General features: G+C 33.9%; 1 protein-coding gene and 1 pseudogene across 1 annotated transcript; one reads left to right on the top strand and one right to left on the bottom strand.

Moving 5' to 3' along the window:
- Positions 1–929: 929 nt before the first annotated feature.
- LOC144349948 (cytosolic 5'-nucleotidase 1A-like) lies at positions 930–2,443 on the bottom strand. The gene is made up of 4 exons (XM_078008292.2): positions 2,435–2,443; positions 2,098–2,242; positions 1,416–1,538; positions 930–1,111 (listed from the first exon to the last, which is right to left on the bottom strand). Exons 1-4 carry the CDS (start codon positions 2,441–2,443, stop codon positions 930–932), a joined length of 459 nt encoding a protein of 152 aa, XP_077864418.2.
- Positions 2,444–3,062: 619 nt separating this feature from the next.
- Positions 3,063–7,342, top strand: LOC146735049 (cytosolic 5'-nucleotidase 1A-like; annotated as a pseudogene).
- Positions 7,343–14,876: the final 7,534 nt, after the last annotated feature.

The following is a 14,876-nucleotide window of genomic DNA, read 5'->3' on the forward strand; positions in this document are numbered from 1 at the left end:
CAAACATATTCATTAAAATTAGAGAATTAAAGATATCATCACAAAATGAACAAATGTTGTACCTATATATGTAATATCAAAGCAATAGGACTTGCGGTTTTTAACAAGAATGACAAAAATATTCACCAAAAATAGGGAATTTTTGACATGAAATGAACATATCTGAGAAAGAACCATCCATTTGCATATCAAATTTGAAAACATTCTGACTTGCGGTTTCGAAGAAGAAGCTGAAATTGTAAAGTTGACGACGACGGACAATCAGTAATATGAACAGCTCCGCTGTGTCGACTTTGTCTACAGCGGAGCTAACAAATTGTTTAAAGATTACAATAACAAGTAATACACCTCATTTTCCATTCAACTTCTACAAATGAAAATCATAATCAGGAATGTATTTCATCACATATACCTGTACATAATTACACAAAAAGGCTACATTTCATATACTATAACCCGCATATTAACAAGAGTCTCATCATTAAATTTCCGATGGTCAAATGCATTGAAGCATTATAATGCCAAATCAATGTCCACGTGATGACAATCTAACGTTAAAAGTTTTGATGCACCTATGAAACGCTTGTTCTCTGTTTTGTTTTTGAATGATTTGCAGTGTATTTGTGTGTTTTGAAGTCAGTTATTCTCAGTCGTTGGACATCATACAGTTAAAAGTGTACTTTTGATATACATATGTATACATATTGACATCATCTTATTTCATTAATGTTAATGCATCGTACAGCAACATCAACAGAATAATGAGATAATTAGATAAATATAACACAACACAATTGAATTGTGCATGCAACATTCACAAACGTTATGGAAAGTATTGCCTAAGGTAAGGCATCATTTACTGTACACGTTGAAAACCAAGGCTGGAAATAATTGTATATGACAAATGTGAACAGAAGAGAGGCAGTCAATTAGGCCCATGGAATAAATGGATAATAATCATGTAAGTATACCTTGTCCATTGGATCATCAACTTCTGGGTGTGTCGTTTCGCTCACCCGCTCAGAAGTAGCAAGAAGACTTCCGTTGAAGTACACTGAGAGTTCTTTCATTGGTTCACGTGCATGAATTCTCACTTCAATGGCTGCAATTCCTAAATATATAGACTCTCAGTAAATCATAAAATAAATAAAGGTGTCATGACACAACCTTTTCACTATTGTATCAATATCTGTATCAATAATTCCAGAATTTTTTGTCATAACTATTGCAAGATAAATGTAACGTTTCAATGTTTGTAATAAGTAATAAGAACAATGAGAATTATTCATTAGTGAAAATCTACGCTCACATACCGTTACTGTAAAAATAGCTATCATTTATGAAAACATACATGACTAATATATTATTTTGTCTATGTAACTTGGCAACATTTTCTTGATTATGATTCAACTTACCATTTGCTATGGCATTTATCACGTGCGAGTGCTCGGTGCCTAAAAATAACGTAGTATTCCAACTTTTGAGGTACGGAATTGGATCAGTACCACCACCTATTGTTGCTCGCTTAAATGTCAAACCTACAATTACGCATACGAATATATGAACTAGTAGAGTAGCAATAGCAACTGATCAAATGTATATGTGATAGACAGACAAAATGAGGATATTGTAGTATATTTATATCTATTTGATATTTGCAATGCCCCTAAGGTGTTTGATTTGTTTAGTGAAATAACAGGTATTCAACATTGTTTTGTGTATCCAGCTAGAATTAAAGATTGGCAAAATGAAGCATGATGTAATGTTGTATAGAATTTAGAAATATAGTCGTATAGATCGCAACATAGCATAACTTCCTTGTAGATTTTGGGTTAGATTACCATAGAACTTGATTGAGTTGATGAATCGTACTATTGTATGCTCCAGCTGTGTAACGACCAAAATAAAAACGAACAATTCTTCACGATCAGGGTGTCTAATTGATAGGTGTTGATTTATCTTATTTAATGCCTGGAAAAATGAATTGATATTGACATAGGTTAAACAAAGTAACATTGGTTCAATTATAAAACGGTTAACAATGATATAAGCTTAATAAAAGTTCTCGAATAACCTTCACGAGTTCGAATGCTTTACCAGGCGTACATGGTGTGTATTCGTGTTCCTCGTGGTACTTAATAAGAAACGATGCTGAATCCTTGTCTTCCAGTATTCTATTTTCTTTAGACAAATCAAACAAAGCACATGATGACACTGCAATAACAATTCGTTTTTCGGTGCACTTAAAAAAACACGTAAATGTCATTTATCGAATATTGACACGTGAAGACAATACAGCACCAATGTCACAGAAGGTAGAGTGTATACAATATTCACACAAACATTTTTGTCCGAGTCTGAACAAAATCTCATACTAACATTTTCTAATATCATTTTAAAAATGTTTAGGTCAATGAAGATGTAGTTTAAATACCTTTGCCATCTTGTATCACAGAGTCAATTTGTTCCCAATTACCTGATGTATGTTTTTTTATTATATAGCTGATTATTGTTTTGCATAACAATGCATTTCACTGAGCCGATGTTTTTGAAAAATCGGAACTGTATATTATGTCTACTGATATAAACTGCGTGTTAAGATACATATGCAAGCGTGAGAAAACGTTTTTTACATAGGTTAGATGATGACAGATTTAGATTCACACTGTTAACATTTCGGAGCTCATAAGTGGAACATACTACAAAAAAACAATTCATTTTTTAAAACGTCCTGTTCAATTTGCAAAAAAAATTAAAATTACAAATTATAAAAGTGACGCCATAATCGGGCTGATTATGTGAGAGCTATAGCTATAATGTACTATTTCAATTCGATACTCCACATTCGATTTACACCACAGAAAGATTGTACTGCTGCAGACACTACCAACATCCCACAAAATGACTCAGTTAAACTCAGCCCATCTAATTATATTTTGCATTCCTCCTTGTCGCAAAATGCACTCTCGCGACAACTTTGTCAAACGATTTTGGTATGTAATAACAAAGTTACAGATATCGTACTTAAAATACAAATCAGTTGCGGGAAGCAATATTTCATAATGTCATCATATCATTTTGTCCACGTAAGAATTATTGAACGCGGTTTTATCCTACCGTTGGTAGAATATTGGTATAGTTATTTTGTGATATGATGAGAATATTGTTAAGTCCAGTCATTTCAAAGCAGACCATTCGTATTTTGTCTAATGTGGCTAATTTGATACTATTTTGCATATAATTAATGATCCAAATGTGGAATGTTATGAACATGTTATAAATACTTGCTTTATTGGTATAAAATAATGAACGTAAGGCGAATTCATCATTATTTCTGAGTATCTACAATGGTTAGTCGTTTTCGGACAAACGAGTTTGAATGGCATATACATTTTCATGTATTGTTAGCGTTACGTAACTATGATACGAACATGACACGTCTTTCATTTTAAAAGGTTTGATTCATTTTTATATATTAATGTATAATTATTATAAGTTTCGGTAATTATTTTTATAGGCCAAAATTAACAACATCGTGATTCCAGTTTCGTCGAGGGCTCTGTTTGACTTGTCAGTTGAACATGAAGTCTACAACACTGGCGGCATTGATGCTTTCGTGACTTACCAGTCCGAACACGTGTCTGAGCCGTGTAAACCTGGTACAGCATTTCCTTTTATCAAGGTAAAAATGTGGTTGCATACTTTCCATCTATGTAGAATGTGGTAGTCATTTCATTTCACTTGATTCAGCAGTAGTAGACCAAATAATCAATATTTTATATCTTTCTATTATTGCATGATATCTGAAACGGCATGTGGAACAAACCAAGATCAACCGAACAGCACATGTTTTGGCAAGGAATTCATCTAAGTGCTGCAAGAGCGTCCACTGCCTAAGGTTTAGAACACCATGATGTTTGAATCCGTCACCTAACATAATCTGTATCTAGCACCTTTGGACGTGCGTAATATGGTTTGTTATTGTAGTATGAAGCGGTATACGCAATCATTTTAAAGGAAGCTATAAATTTCGATTACTGTAAAATGACTAATTTTCACTGGGTTTAAATTTCACTGATCTACCATTTCAGGCATATTCAGTGGGTTTTAAATTCACGGTTTCGTCATTAAGATAATGTGTTCTATGCTAAATTTTACATATTCACTGTGTTTTAATTTAGCGCATTTTTCCAGTCAGTGAAATAAGCTAAATTAAAACCCAGTGAATAATTACCCCCTTTACAGTATTTTATAGATTTGTTCAGAGACAATCAAACATCTCGTCTTCGCATTCCATGCGGATATAATTGGAACTAAAAATTGCCGTGAAAACATGAAACAACAATAAAAAGGCCAGGTTTGGCAAGAAAACAAAATTGCACAATAATTCAGAATGAAGGGCAATGTTCAAATGGTGCAGTGCTAAACCATAAAAATAGTTATACCGAATACAAAATTTAAAACTGCTTAAATTCCTGTTTATTTTGTAATATCATAGTGTCCAAATTTCAAATCAAATTCTTGGATTTAGAGTTGGCAAGACCATGCGGCGTGGATTTCATCAATTCCAAAATATTTAACGACTCTCATTTTGAACACTGTCTTCATTTGTTTAGATCACATCAACGACAGCGAATCGGAGAACGGCTGGAGGAGCACATGCTTCATGGAACATGCGCATTCTCGTTATTTTCTTTACCGTTTATTCTCAGCAAAATAACACAATTTTATATTATTTCAATATCATTTATTTATTTTACGAAATGAAAGTATTTCTAAAACAAAATAAAAATCTGAAATTAACAAGATCACAGATGATGTCATATTAAACTCGAATAATATCCATCCACGAATATAAAGGTGAACTCATGACGCTGTGTGACTACAAATAAAGTAAACGTGATGGAATCCTTCGAAACAGCATGTAAGTCAATATAAATGAGAAAGCAAAACAAAAATATATAATTTATGGCGCTTTTTAATCATTATGTAATAGGTAAATTATATATATATTTACAAATAACTTGCTACACGTTACTTTTATTATTTTATTTGTTTAGTCTTTGCAATGCATTAATGAGAAGCTAAATGAAGTCAACGCGGATGAAGGGATGCGATTTGTTTTAGCATTGGTGACAATAATCAAAGGAGATACGGCTCTGCGATATATCAACTCAATTCAACATTATGGTAAGCGGAGGGGTGGGCTTACTTACTTGTGTAATGCACAAAGTAATACAGAACAGTAATATATCGAAAAATGGAATTCGGAACACACGATATTTAAAGGCTAGATGCACATACTTAGCATATTTAGTATATTATGCCGTTTGAGTAGTTTATAATATGAAGTTATTACGAGGATACCTCAAAGTATGCACGAAGACGGTACAGCGGGAGTATGTGCGGAGGTCGATGCGACGGCGTACTGTCTAAGTGCATACTTTGAGGTAACCTCGTAATAACCTTATTATTATACATCTTTTCCTTCTAAGGATACATCATGGGAATGTCGAAATCCAAAAAGTTTAGAACAGATTCAGTGAACTTCTTTGTGTGGAGTCCGGTCAAACCCTGGTGGCAGCCATGTTTCTTTTTATTATTAGAGGACGCTTACGTGCGTAATCATTCCGTATTTGGAATTCGCATTTCCTAATATGGTAGGATGAAAATACCGATCAATTACGGCACGCTGTAATTGATAGCGTTATGGTGTCAAATGTATAATAATTGTATATATATATCTATATGCAGGTCTGAAGTTCGCGAGGGCGTCAATGACAGAAGGAAACAGCCCTGTTGATTACCTGCGAGCATGGAACACTGCCTTATATTTGAGTGCAGACGAGAACCACGTGAAAGTAGCCCTTGAGAACGGTAAGTTGATAGGACAAAGTTACTGTCAATGTCAAACTACGTGTATGAAATTTTCATATTCTAAATACATCATTTCAGGGATAGCAGCAGCAGTTGTCAAGAATCAGAAAATAACGCCACCAACCGAACAATTACGAATTGTATTCGACGGCGATGCAGTGCTATTTTCGGACGATTCTGAACGAATCTTTCAAGCAGAAGGAGCTGCGATATTCGAAGAATATGAAACTGAACATGAGAATGAACCCATTGGGGAGGTTTTTTTTTTCAATATAGTATAATATAATTTTGCCTGATATCTGAAACTACCAGAAACATCGATATTATTATAGTTATTCACAGCTCTTCAAAACGTATGATATAAACAAAAACAACATGAAATAATGTTGGCGTCTATTTTTAATCTGCTTAGACGGAGCAATAAAATTACTAGAAGGGTCGCGTATTAATTTGGCTTTTTGGCAGATACCACAAGTACTAAACAATATGCGTGAAAATTACCACACATTTAATAATAAATCTGATATTGTAGAAAGACGTCAAACAAAAACATCGTTCTGACTGAGGATGCTTTTATAAACCTTTCACTTAATAATTCTTTTGTTACAGGGCCCCTTGCAACTTTGCAACGATTCTTGGTAAAGTGCAGAATGTGCTGGTTTCTACTTCGTCCATTGACAACCCAATTCGTACGTATTTGATCACGGCTCGTGGAATGGATAGTGCGGGTAAATGTGCACTTGTTACTCTGACGTCATGGGGATTGCATATAAACGAAACTATATTCACCTCAGGGGATCCAAAATACATATTTCTGGAAAAGATTGTAACTCATTTGTACTTTGATGACAGACGATGCTTCGTCGGAGCAGCAGCTAATAAGGGAATACCGTCGGCTCATGTTCCTACTGACTTTGATCATCTGGAATGTGAACTGCCTGTTTGTGATACTGTAGGTGATAATGAATAGTGTGATGATAGTGGCAAAACAGGTGGTGGTGGTGATGATGATGATGGCACAACAGCTGGTGGCGATGATAGTGGCACTTCGGGTGGTGGAGATGACAATGGTAAAACAGGTGGTGTTGATGATAGTGGCAAAACAGGTGGTGGCGACGATAGTGGTACCTCGGGTGGTGGCGATGACAGTGGCAAAACAGGTGATGGCGACGATAGTGGTACGTCGGGTGGTGGAGATGACAGTGGCAAAACAGGTGATGGCGACGATAGTGGTACCTCGGGTGGTGGAGATGATAGTGGTAAAACAGGTGGTGGTGGTGGTGGTGGTGGTGGTGGTGATGATGGCGACTGTAGTGGCAAAACAGGTGGTGGGGATGATAGTGGTACCTCGGGTGGTGGAGATGATAGTGGCAAAACGGGTGGTGGAGATGATGGTGGCGATGGTAGTGGCAAAACAGGTGGTGGTGATGATAGTGGCAAAACAGGTGGTGACAATGGTGAATAAGAAGGAAAGGAAATGCTATATTAATTGTTGAATTCTTCACCCCTTTGTGGCTTCGAAATACCTTATGTTGTAATAACACATAAATCGAAATATGCTAAATTAATAAATCTTCAATTACATTGTCAACATTTGCTGTACTGCAATTATTACTGTTATATGAATGGCTAGATAATAAATGAGAGATTCAATGAATAAATATATCAATAAATATAATTATCTGCAATTGTTTCGGTAAGAACATGAAATGTACTCAACCAGGTAGTGGCGTTTATTTTTAACATTATTATGTAAATGGTTGATACTACCAAATAAACAAGGAATTTTCGTAGGTTTGTTGTAGATTGTCTGTAACAGATGTTATCAACAACACCTGCCTTATAACAATTAATCTGCATTTCATAATTTTGTCAATGAAAAAAACTCAGAATTACAGGTATCAATTTCTTTGACAGGAATTTGAAAATTTGATGCATCAAAAAATAAATTTCAACAATCAGGTATTTGGGTTGAAAAGCCAATCCGGTAAACTTTTGCGAATATTTTTGCATTGAGACGGTACTTGAGGAACACGAAATCAAATACAGGTGCAGATGTCATACTCAATTCTGAGCAGTATAGCTTTAAGGGTAAAAACACACAGATAAACTAGCGAGCATACTGAAGAAAGGAGAGTGTCTAGTAGCCACATGCATATCAATGTTCAATTTGTGTCATGAGAAAAAGACAGCGATGGAATTAACAGTGTGGCTCTGTACAACCATGCATTGATTGACTCAGACTAACATAATCCGGCAAGATGGATTTATAACAAGGACATTTTATTGTGGTTGTGTATCGCCTGTTTCGATAGTGATCCCCGACACAAAAGCTATTAACGCTGGGTTACACAATGTATATTGGGATTGTATATAGATAGTATACGTGCTGCCTATCCTTTCTATAGCAGTAAATAAAGTGTGAAAGTACGGTATCCCTAGCGCTAGCATTGCACCAAACATGACCGTTGTATTGCAATTATTAGTAGCCTTGCTTTTATTGTCTTTATCCACTTCAAAGGAATTCGCGATAACAACACATCGAACAACTGGCATTAACAATATGACACGAAAAGGCTATATCACCATACAATGTTATGTATTATTGTATATCTGTCACCGTAACGCCATAAGTTACAGCGTGCCGTAATTTTGCGGTATTTACAGGGTATTATGATCCTATTATATTAGAAAATGTGGATTCCAAATATGAAATGATTACGCGCCTAAGCGTTCTATAATAATAAAAACAAACATAGCTGCTACCAGGGTTTGACCGGACTCCATACAAAGAAGTTCGCTGATTCTGTTCTAAACACTTTGGATTTTGGCATTCCCTAGATGCGCGTCGGTCGATACTCCCGCTGTACTGTCTTCTTGCATACTTTGAGGCATCCTCGTAATAACCTCATAGTAATACTAATTTATCTGGTGCTCACACAAATGTCTTAATTTGTCAGTTTCGTCATAAACTTAATTATATATTATCTCAGTCAATGGAGTAGTAAATCGACTTCTACTATGGGAAACGTGACAATGGTACATGTTTAAGATTGCTTTTTACATCAAATATACATATTTATAATAAGAAAATGAGAAAAAAAGGCTTTGTCTTGAAAATTTTACTCATGTTTTGCACCATGCATAGTGATATGCAATTCAAATCCGAACAGTGAAAATACGAGATTGGCGAGAAGAATTTAAAAATTAATTACTAATTCAAAATTTGTATATTAAATAAGAAGCATGTAGGCAGATATGTCTTTGCTAGTTGAGATGTATAATGTGATTCCAATCAGCTCCAGCAACGTATTGAGGTTAGTAAAAAATATAATGCATATCATTGATTCTTACATATGTACTGCAAATTATACGGTCATTTGCCATAGAATAACATTGGTAAAGTTCAGAACACATATACAAGTTAAATAAAACAGCACTCTACAAGTACAGTACGAGTTTTAGTGGCATTTGTTGCTAAACTTGCCAGGTATACCCGCAATATATGTTGTTGAATGTTACGGTTCTACAATTTGAGTAACAAACTAATTATGCACATTTGTTACGTGTTCATGTATCATATTTTTTATTTTACTTCGGAAAAAGATGAGTAAATAAATACATAACAAAAATTGATATATTGCCACAGCAGGATAGGTGTTTTGACTTCTCGGTTTTCCTCACCGTTTGAAGTGAAATTTGACACAGTCTTCCAGTGTTGATAGCTCTCTTATCAGGGTTGTACTTAATGTCATGACATAAAGGGAACATGTTGTCTGCTTCCGATGTGTGTATACTGCACGCAATGTTTTGACAGAAATGTATAAATAAATGTATTTCCATGCATATAGGATGTAAAGAAAATAGACAAGCAAATACTAAGAGGTCCATGGCAAAATATTGATAGTAGCAGACGACCATTTCCAGGCGTTTTAGCTGCTCCACATTCCGAGGGAGTTCTACTACAGTGACGTCATTTATCATTATAGCCCTCGTTCGACGTCAAGAATATGGCTGTCATAAGAATACGCATGGTCTAGCAACCTAAAATCTGAATGTTTGTCGTAGTTTTTTGCGCCGGTGAGTGTTTATTGAGCATGCTATGTATTGGTATTGGTGATAGTTTTGATTGGCGATAGTTTTGATTGATGATAGTTTTGATTGGTGATAGTTTTGATTGGCGATATAGTTTTGATTGGTGATAGTTTTGATTGGTGATAGTTTTGATTGGTGATAGTTTTGATTGGTGATAGTTTCGATTGGTGATATATTTTCTCGACATTTATTTTGCGTTGCACTTTTGTGTTTATGGAAAGAACCGTAGTTTTTCTGCAACGATAAAACTTCAATATCCAAAAATTACAACTTTAATGACATCAAACCCATCGGAAATGATTACAATACCATCACAAATACAAAAGACCGAGACAAGAAGTGCTATGGACTCACACATGTATGTATGAAGTACATAAATGCATTGATCAGTTCCATGTTTCATTTTGAAGCCGTTCCGATTCGAGGGTGTGACTGAGTAACTTGACATGTGATCTAAAATTCAGGAAGTATACTAGCTCTGCCGGTTTAATAAAGATTTGAGCTTTTCAAATACCAAACTAACATTAGCTTCAAATACAAACTATTACAAAAAATAGTTAATCTAATAACCGAAAATCGTTGAAATCTTCAGGCTTCCGTTAACCCAATCGCGTAGCAAGTAGAGGTCAATCGATTCAGACATCAATATTGGGCACAATTGCTCCCATGCACCCATGAAATTACCGTATTGGTGTTTGACCCGGTAAGCAGCATTTCAATATATTTCTTCACAAACAGCATAAATACGAGGTAAAAGACGATGTCATCATACAATTAACATTTATTTATCAATTTATTTAGTGAAAAAAAAACATGTTTTAAAATTTGCTTTAATATTCTTAAAATAAACAGAAGAAATAATATTTGAAACAACAACACAATTTATTAACACTTGCATTTTCATTATATACAATGTTCTATTTATTTTAGAGGCATAACAATACAACGACTAGATTTGGTGTCACAGTTTGCTCCCAATTCATACTGGAATATTGCCAGCAATAAAGCTTGTTCAGAAAACCATTTATTCCCGACATCATTTTCAATGGCTAGTTCTCAGGATCTACAACAGTAAATAAATAAACAGAAATCATTTTGATGCGTGGTTTTTAGACGACGCTGCCATATCGCACAGATATTCAACACCACCATATCGAATTTGGATTTGGCCATACCATTTCAAGCTGCAGGGTGTCTAAACAATGACTCAACAAACAATAAACACATATTCCACCCACCACACAAATTTTAGCCACAATTGAACAACCAACAAAGCAACAAATATCAGGCTGCATCTTGAAAACAACGAGATACCGCATTACAACCAGTCATTACAAACATGAAATCCTCCACCCCTCACAGTACACCCTACAGCATTAATGGTTTCTATACTCATTTGCATCTATGTACAACAAGCTTAGCCAATAGATGCACCTGACTCATCAAACTTTTGACCAACCACTCATTCTAAATATTGTTGAGTGAGGGCGCTATTTACTAATGAGAGGAATCTTTTAAATAAATTAAACAGATCTAATATTACCAGCAGTGAGTATCTAGTTATGCTATAATTAGAGAAGGTATACAATTCACTCACCTGTAAACATACTATGGCATGACTTATAACTTGTTCCTATAGATTTGGTAGCCTAGGCGTAGTGAATACGTGTACGATGTACGTCTCAGATATTGAATTTGCTTTACTTCTGAAATTAAAATAAAATATTAAAATTAATTCATTACAATATTACCAGCAGTGAGTATCTAGTTATGCTATAATTAGAGAAGGTATACAATTCACTCACCTGTAAACATACTATGGCATGACTTATAACTTGTTCCTATAGATTTGGTAGCCTAGGCGTAGTGAATACGTGTATGATATACGTCTCAGATATTGAATTTGCTTTACTTCTGAAATTAAAATAAAATATTAAAATTAATTCATTACAATATTACCAGCAGTGAGTATCTAGTTATGCTCTAATTAGAGAAGGTATACAATTCACTCACCTGTAAACATACTGTGGCATGACTTATAACATGTTCCTATAGATTTGGTAGCCTAGGCGTAGTGAATATATGTACGATATGCGTCTCAGATATTGAATTTGCTTTACTTCTGAAAATAAAATAAAATATTAAAATTAATTCATTACAATTACAAGCAGTGAGTATCTAGTTATGCTTTAATTAGAGAAGGTATACAATTCATTCACCTGTAAACATACTATGGCATGATATATAACTTTTAGCCCGAGGGGGGTCAGTCTAGCCACCGTTGAAATCTTTTAAAATTTGATATCACAGATAGTGATTCAGCTTTAGTTCTGAAATTAAATTAAATTATTAAAATTAATTCATTAATATTACCAGCAGTGAGTATCTAGTTATGCTATAATTAGAGAAGGTATACAATTCACTCACCTGTAAACATACAATGGCATGACATATAACTTGTTCCTATAGATTTGGTAGCCTAGGCGTAGTGAATACATGTACGATATACGTCTCAGATATTGAATTTGCTTTACTTCTGAAATTAAATTAAATTATTAAAATTAATTCATTACAATATTACCAGCAGTGAGTATCTAGTTATGCTATAATTAGAGAAGGTATACAATTCACTCACCTGTAAACATACTGTGGCATGACTTATAACATGTTCCTATAGATTTGGTAGCCTAGGCGTAGTGAATACATGTACGATATGCGTCTCAGATATTGAATTTGCTTTACTTCTGAAAATAAAATAAAATATTAAAATTAATTCATTACAATTACAAGCAGTGAGTATCTAGTTATGCTTTAATTAGAGAAGGTATACAATTCATTCACCTGTAAACATACTATGGCATGACATATAACTTTTAGCCCAAGGGGGGGGGGGTCAGTCTAGCCACCGTTGAAATCTTTTAAAATTTGATATCACAGATAGTGATTCAGCTTTAGTTCTGAAATTAAATTAAATTATTAAAATTAATTCATTAATATTACCAGCAGTGAGTATCTAGTTATGCTATAATTAGAGAAGGTATACAATTCACTCACCTGTAAACATACTGTGGCATGACTTATAACATGTTCCTATAGATTTGGTAGCCTAGGCGTAGTGAATACATGTACGATATGCGTCTCAGATATTGAATTTGCTTTACTTCTGAAAATAAAATAAAATATTAAAATTAATTCATTACAATTACAAGCAGTGAGTATCTAGTTATGCTTTAATTAGAGAAGGTATACAATTCATTCACCTGTAAACATACTATGGCATGACATATAACTTTTAGCCCGAGGGGGGTCAGTCTAGCCACCGTTGAAATCTTTTAAAATTTGATATCACAGATAGTGATTCAGCTTTAGTTCTGAAATTAAATTAAATTATTAAAATTAATTCATTAATATTACCAGCAGTGAGTATCTAGTTATGCTATAATTAGAGAAGGTATACAATTCACTCACCTGTAAACATACAATGGCATGACATATAACTTGTTCCTATAGATTTGGTAGCCTAGGCGTAGTGAATACATGTACGATATACGTCTCAGATATTGAATTTGCTTTACTTCTGAAATTAAATTAAATTATTAAAATTAATTCATTACAATATTACCAGCAGTGAGTATCTAGTTATGCTATAATTAGAGAAGGTATACAATTCACTCACCTGTAAACATACTGTGGCATGACTTATAACATGTTCCTATAGATTTGGTAGCCTAGGCGTAGTGAATACATGTACGATATGCGTCTCAGATATTGAATTTGCTTTACTTCTGAAAATAAAATAAAATATTAAAATTAATTCATTACAATTACAAGCAGTGAGTATCTAGTTATGCTTTAATTAGAGAAGGTATACAATTCATTCACCTGTAAACATACTATGGCATGACATATAACTTTTAGCCCAAGGGGGGGGGGTCAGTCTAGCCACCGTTGAAATCTTTTAAAATTTGATATCACAGATAGTGATTCAGCTTTAGTTCTGAAATTAAATTAAATTATTAAAATTAATTCATTAATATTACCAGCAGTGAGTATCTAGTTATGCTATAATTAGAGAAGGTATACAATTCACTCACCTGTAAACATACTATGGCATGACATATAACTTGTTCCTATAGATTTGGTAGCCTAGGCGTAGTGAATACGTGTATGATATACGTCTCAGATATTGAATTTGCTTTACTTCTGAAATTAAAATAAAATATTAAAATTAATTCATTACAATATTACCAGCAGCGAGTATCTAGTTATGCTATAATTAGAGAAGGTATACAATTCACTCACCTGTAAATATACTGTGGCATGACTTATAACTTGTTCCTATAGATTTGGTAGCCTAGGCGTAGTGAATATATGTACGATATGCGTCTCAGATATTGAATTTGCTTTACTTCTGAAATTAAAATAAAATATTAAAATTAATTCATTACATCTGTTCTATTTTTATAGAAGAACCTTCCCAAATAAACAAAATTCTACAATTTAAAAATATAAGAGGTAGTCACTAAACCATGTACTTTCACACTCAAGCAAGAGAATAGACATGTTGGTGAACTAGCCTTGCACTGTGAGTGTTTTATTGTTTACACTAAAGTTTTTTTCACAAATAAAAAAATTAAAAAAAAAAGAATGCAGACCACACTTCTTTATATTTATTAGTGGGCAAGCAATGTTTCCACATACAAAAATACACATAATATATTTCTATTTAATTTATTTTATTTAAAAAAAAATATTTTAGAGGCATAACAATACAACGACTAGATTTGGTGTCACAGTTTGCTCCCAATTCATACTGGAATATTGCCAGCAATAATTAATAAAGCTTGTTCAGAAAACCATTTATTCCCGACATCATATTCAATGGCTAGTTCTCAGGATCTACA

Source organism: Saccoglossus kowalevskii, chromosome 13 (genome assembly GCF_978046115.1).
Source record: "Saccoglossus kowalevskii chromosome 13, keSacKowa6.1, whole genome shotgun sequence".
NCBI lineage: Eukaryota > Metazoa > Hemichordata > Enteropneusta > Harrimaniidae > Saccoglossus > Saccoglossus kowalevskii.

Bases quoted from the DNA above. Each gene is read 5' to 3' on its own strand.
- LOC144349948 (XM_078008292.2), bottom strand. The intron at 1,539-2,097 runs GTAAAGCATTCG...GCGTAATTGTAG, and splicing joins ATACACACCATGTACGCCTG to GTTTGACATTTAAGCGAGCA. The intron at 1,112-1,415 runs GTAAGTTGAATC...CTATATATTTAG, and splicing joins GATAAATGCCATAGCAAATG to GAATTGCAGCCATTGAAGTG.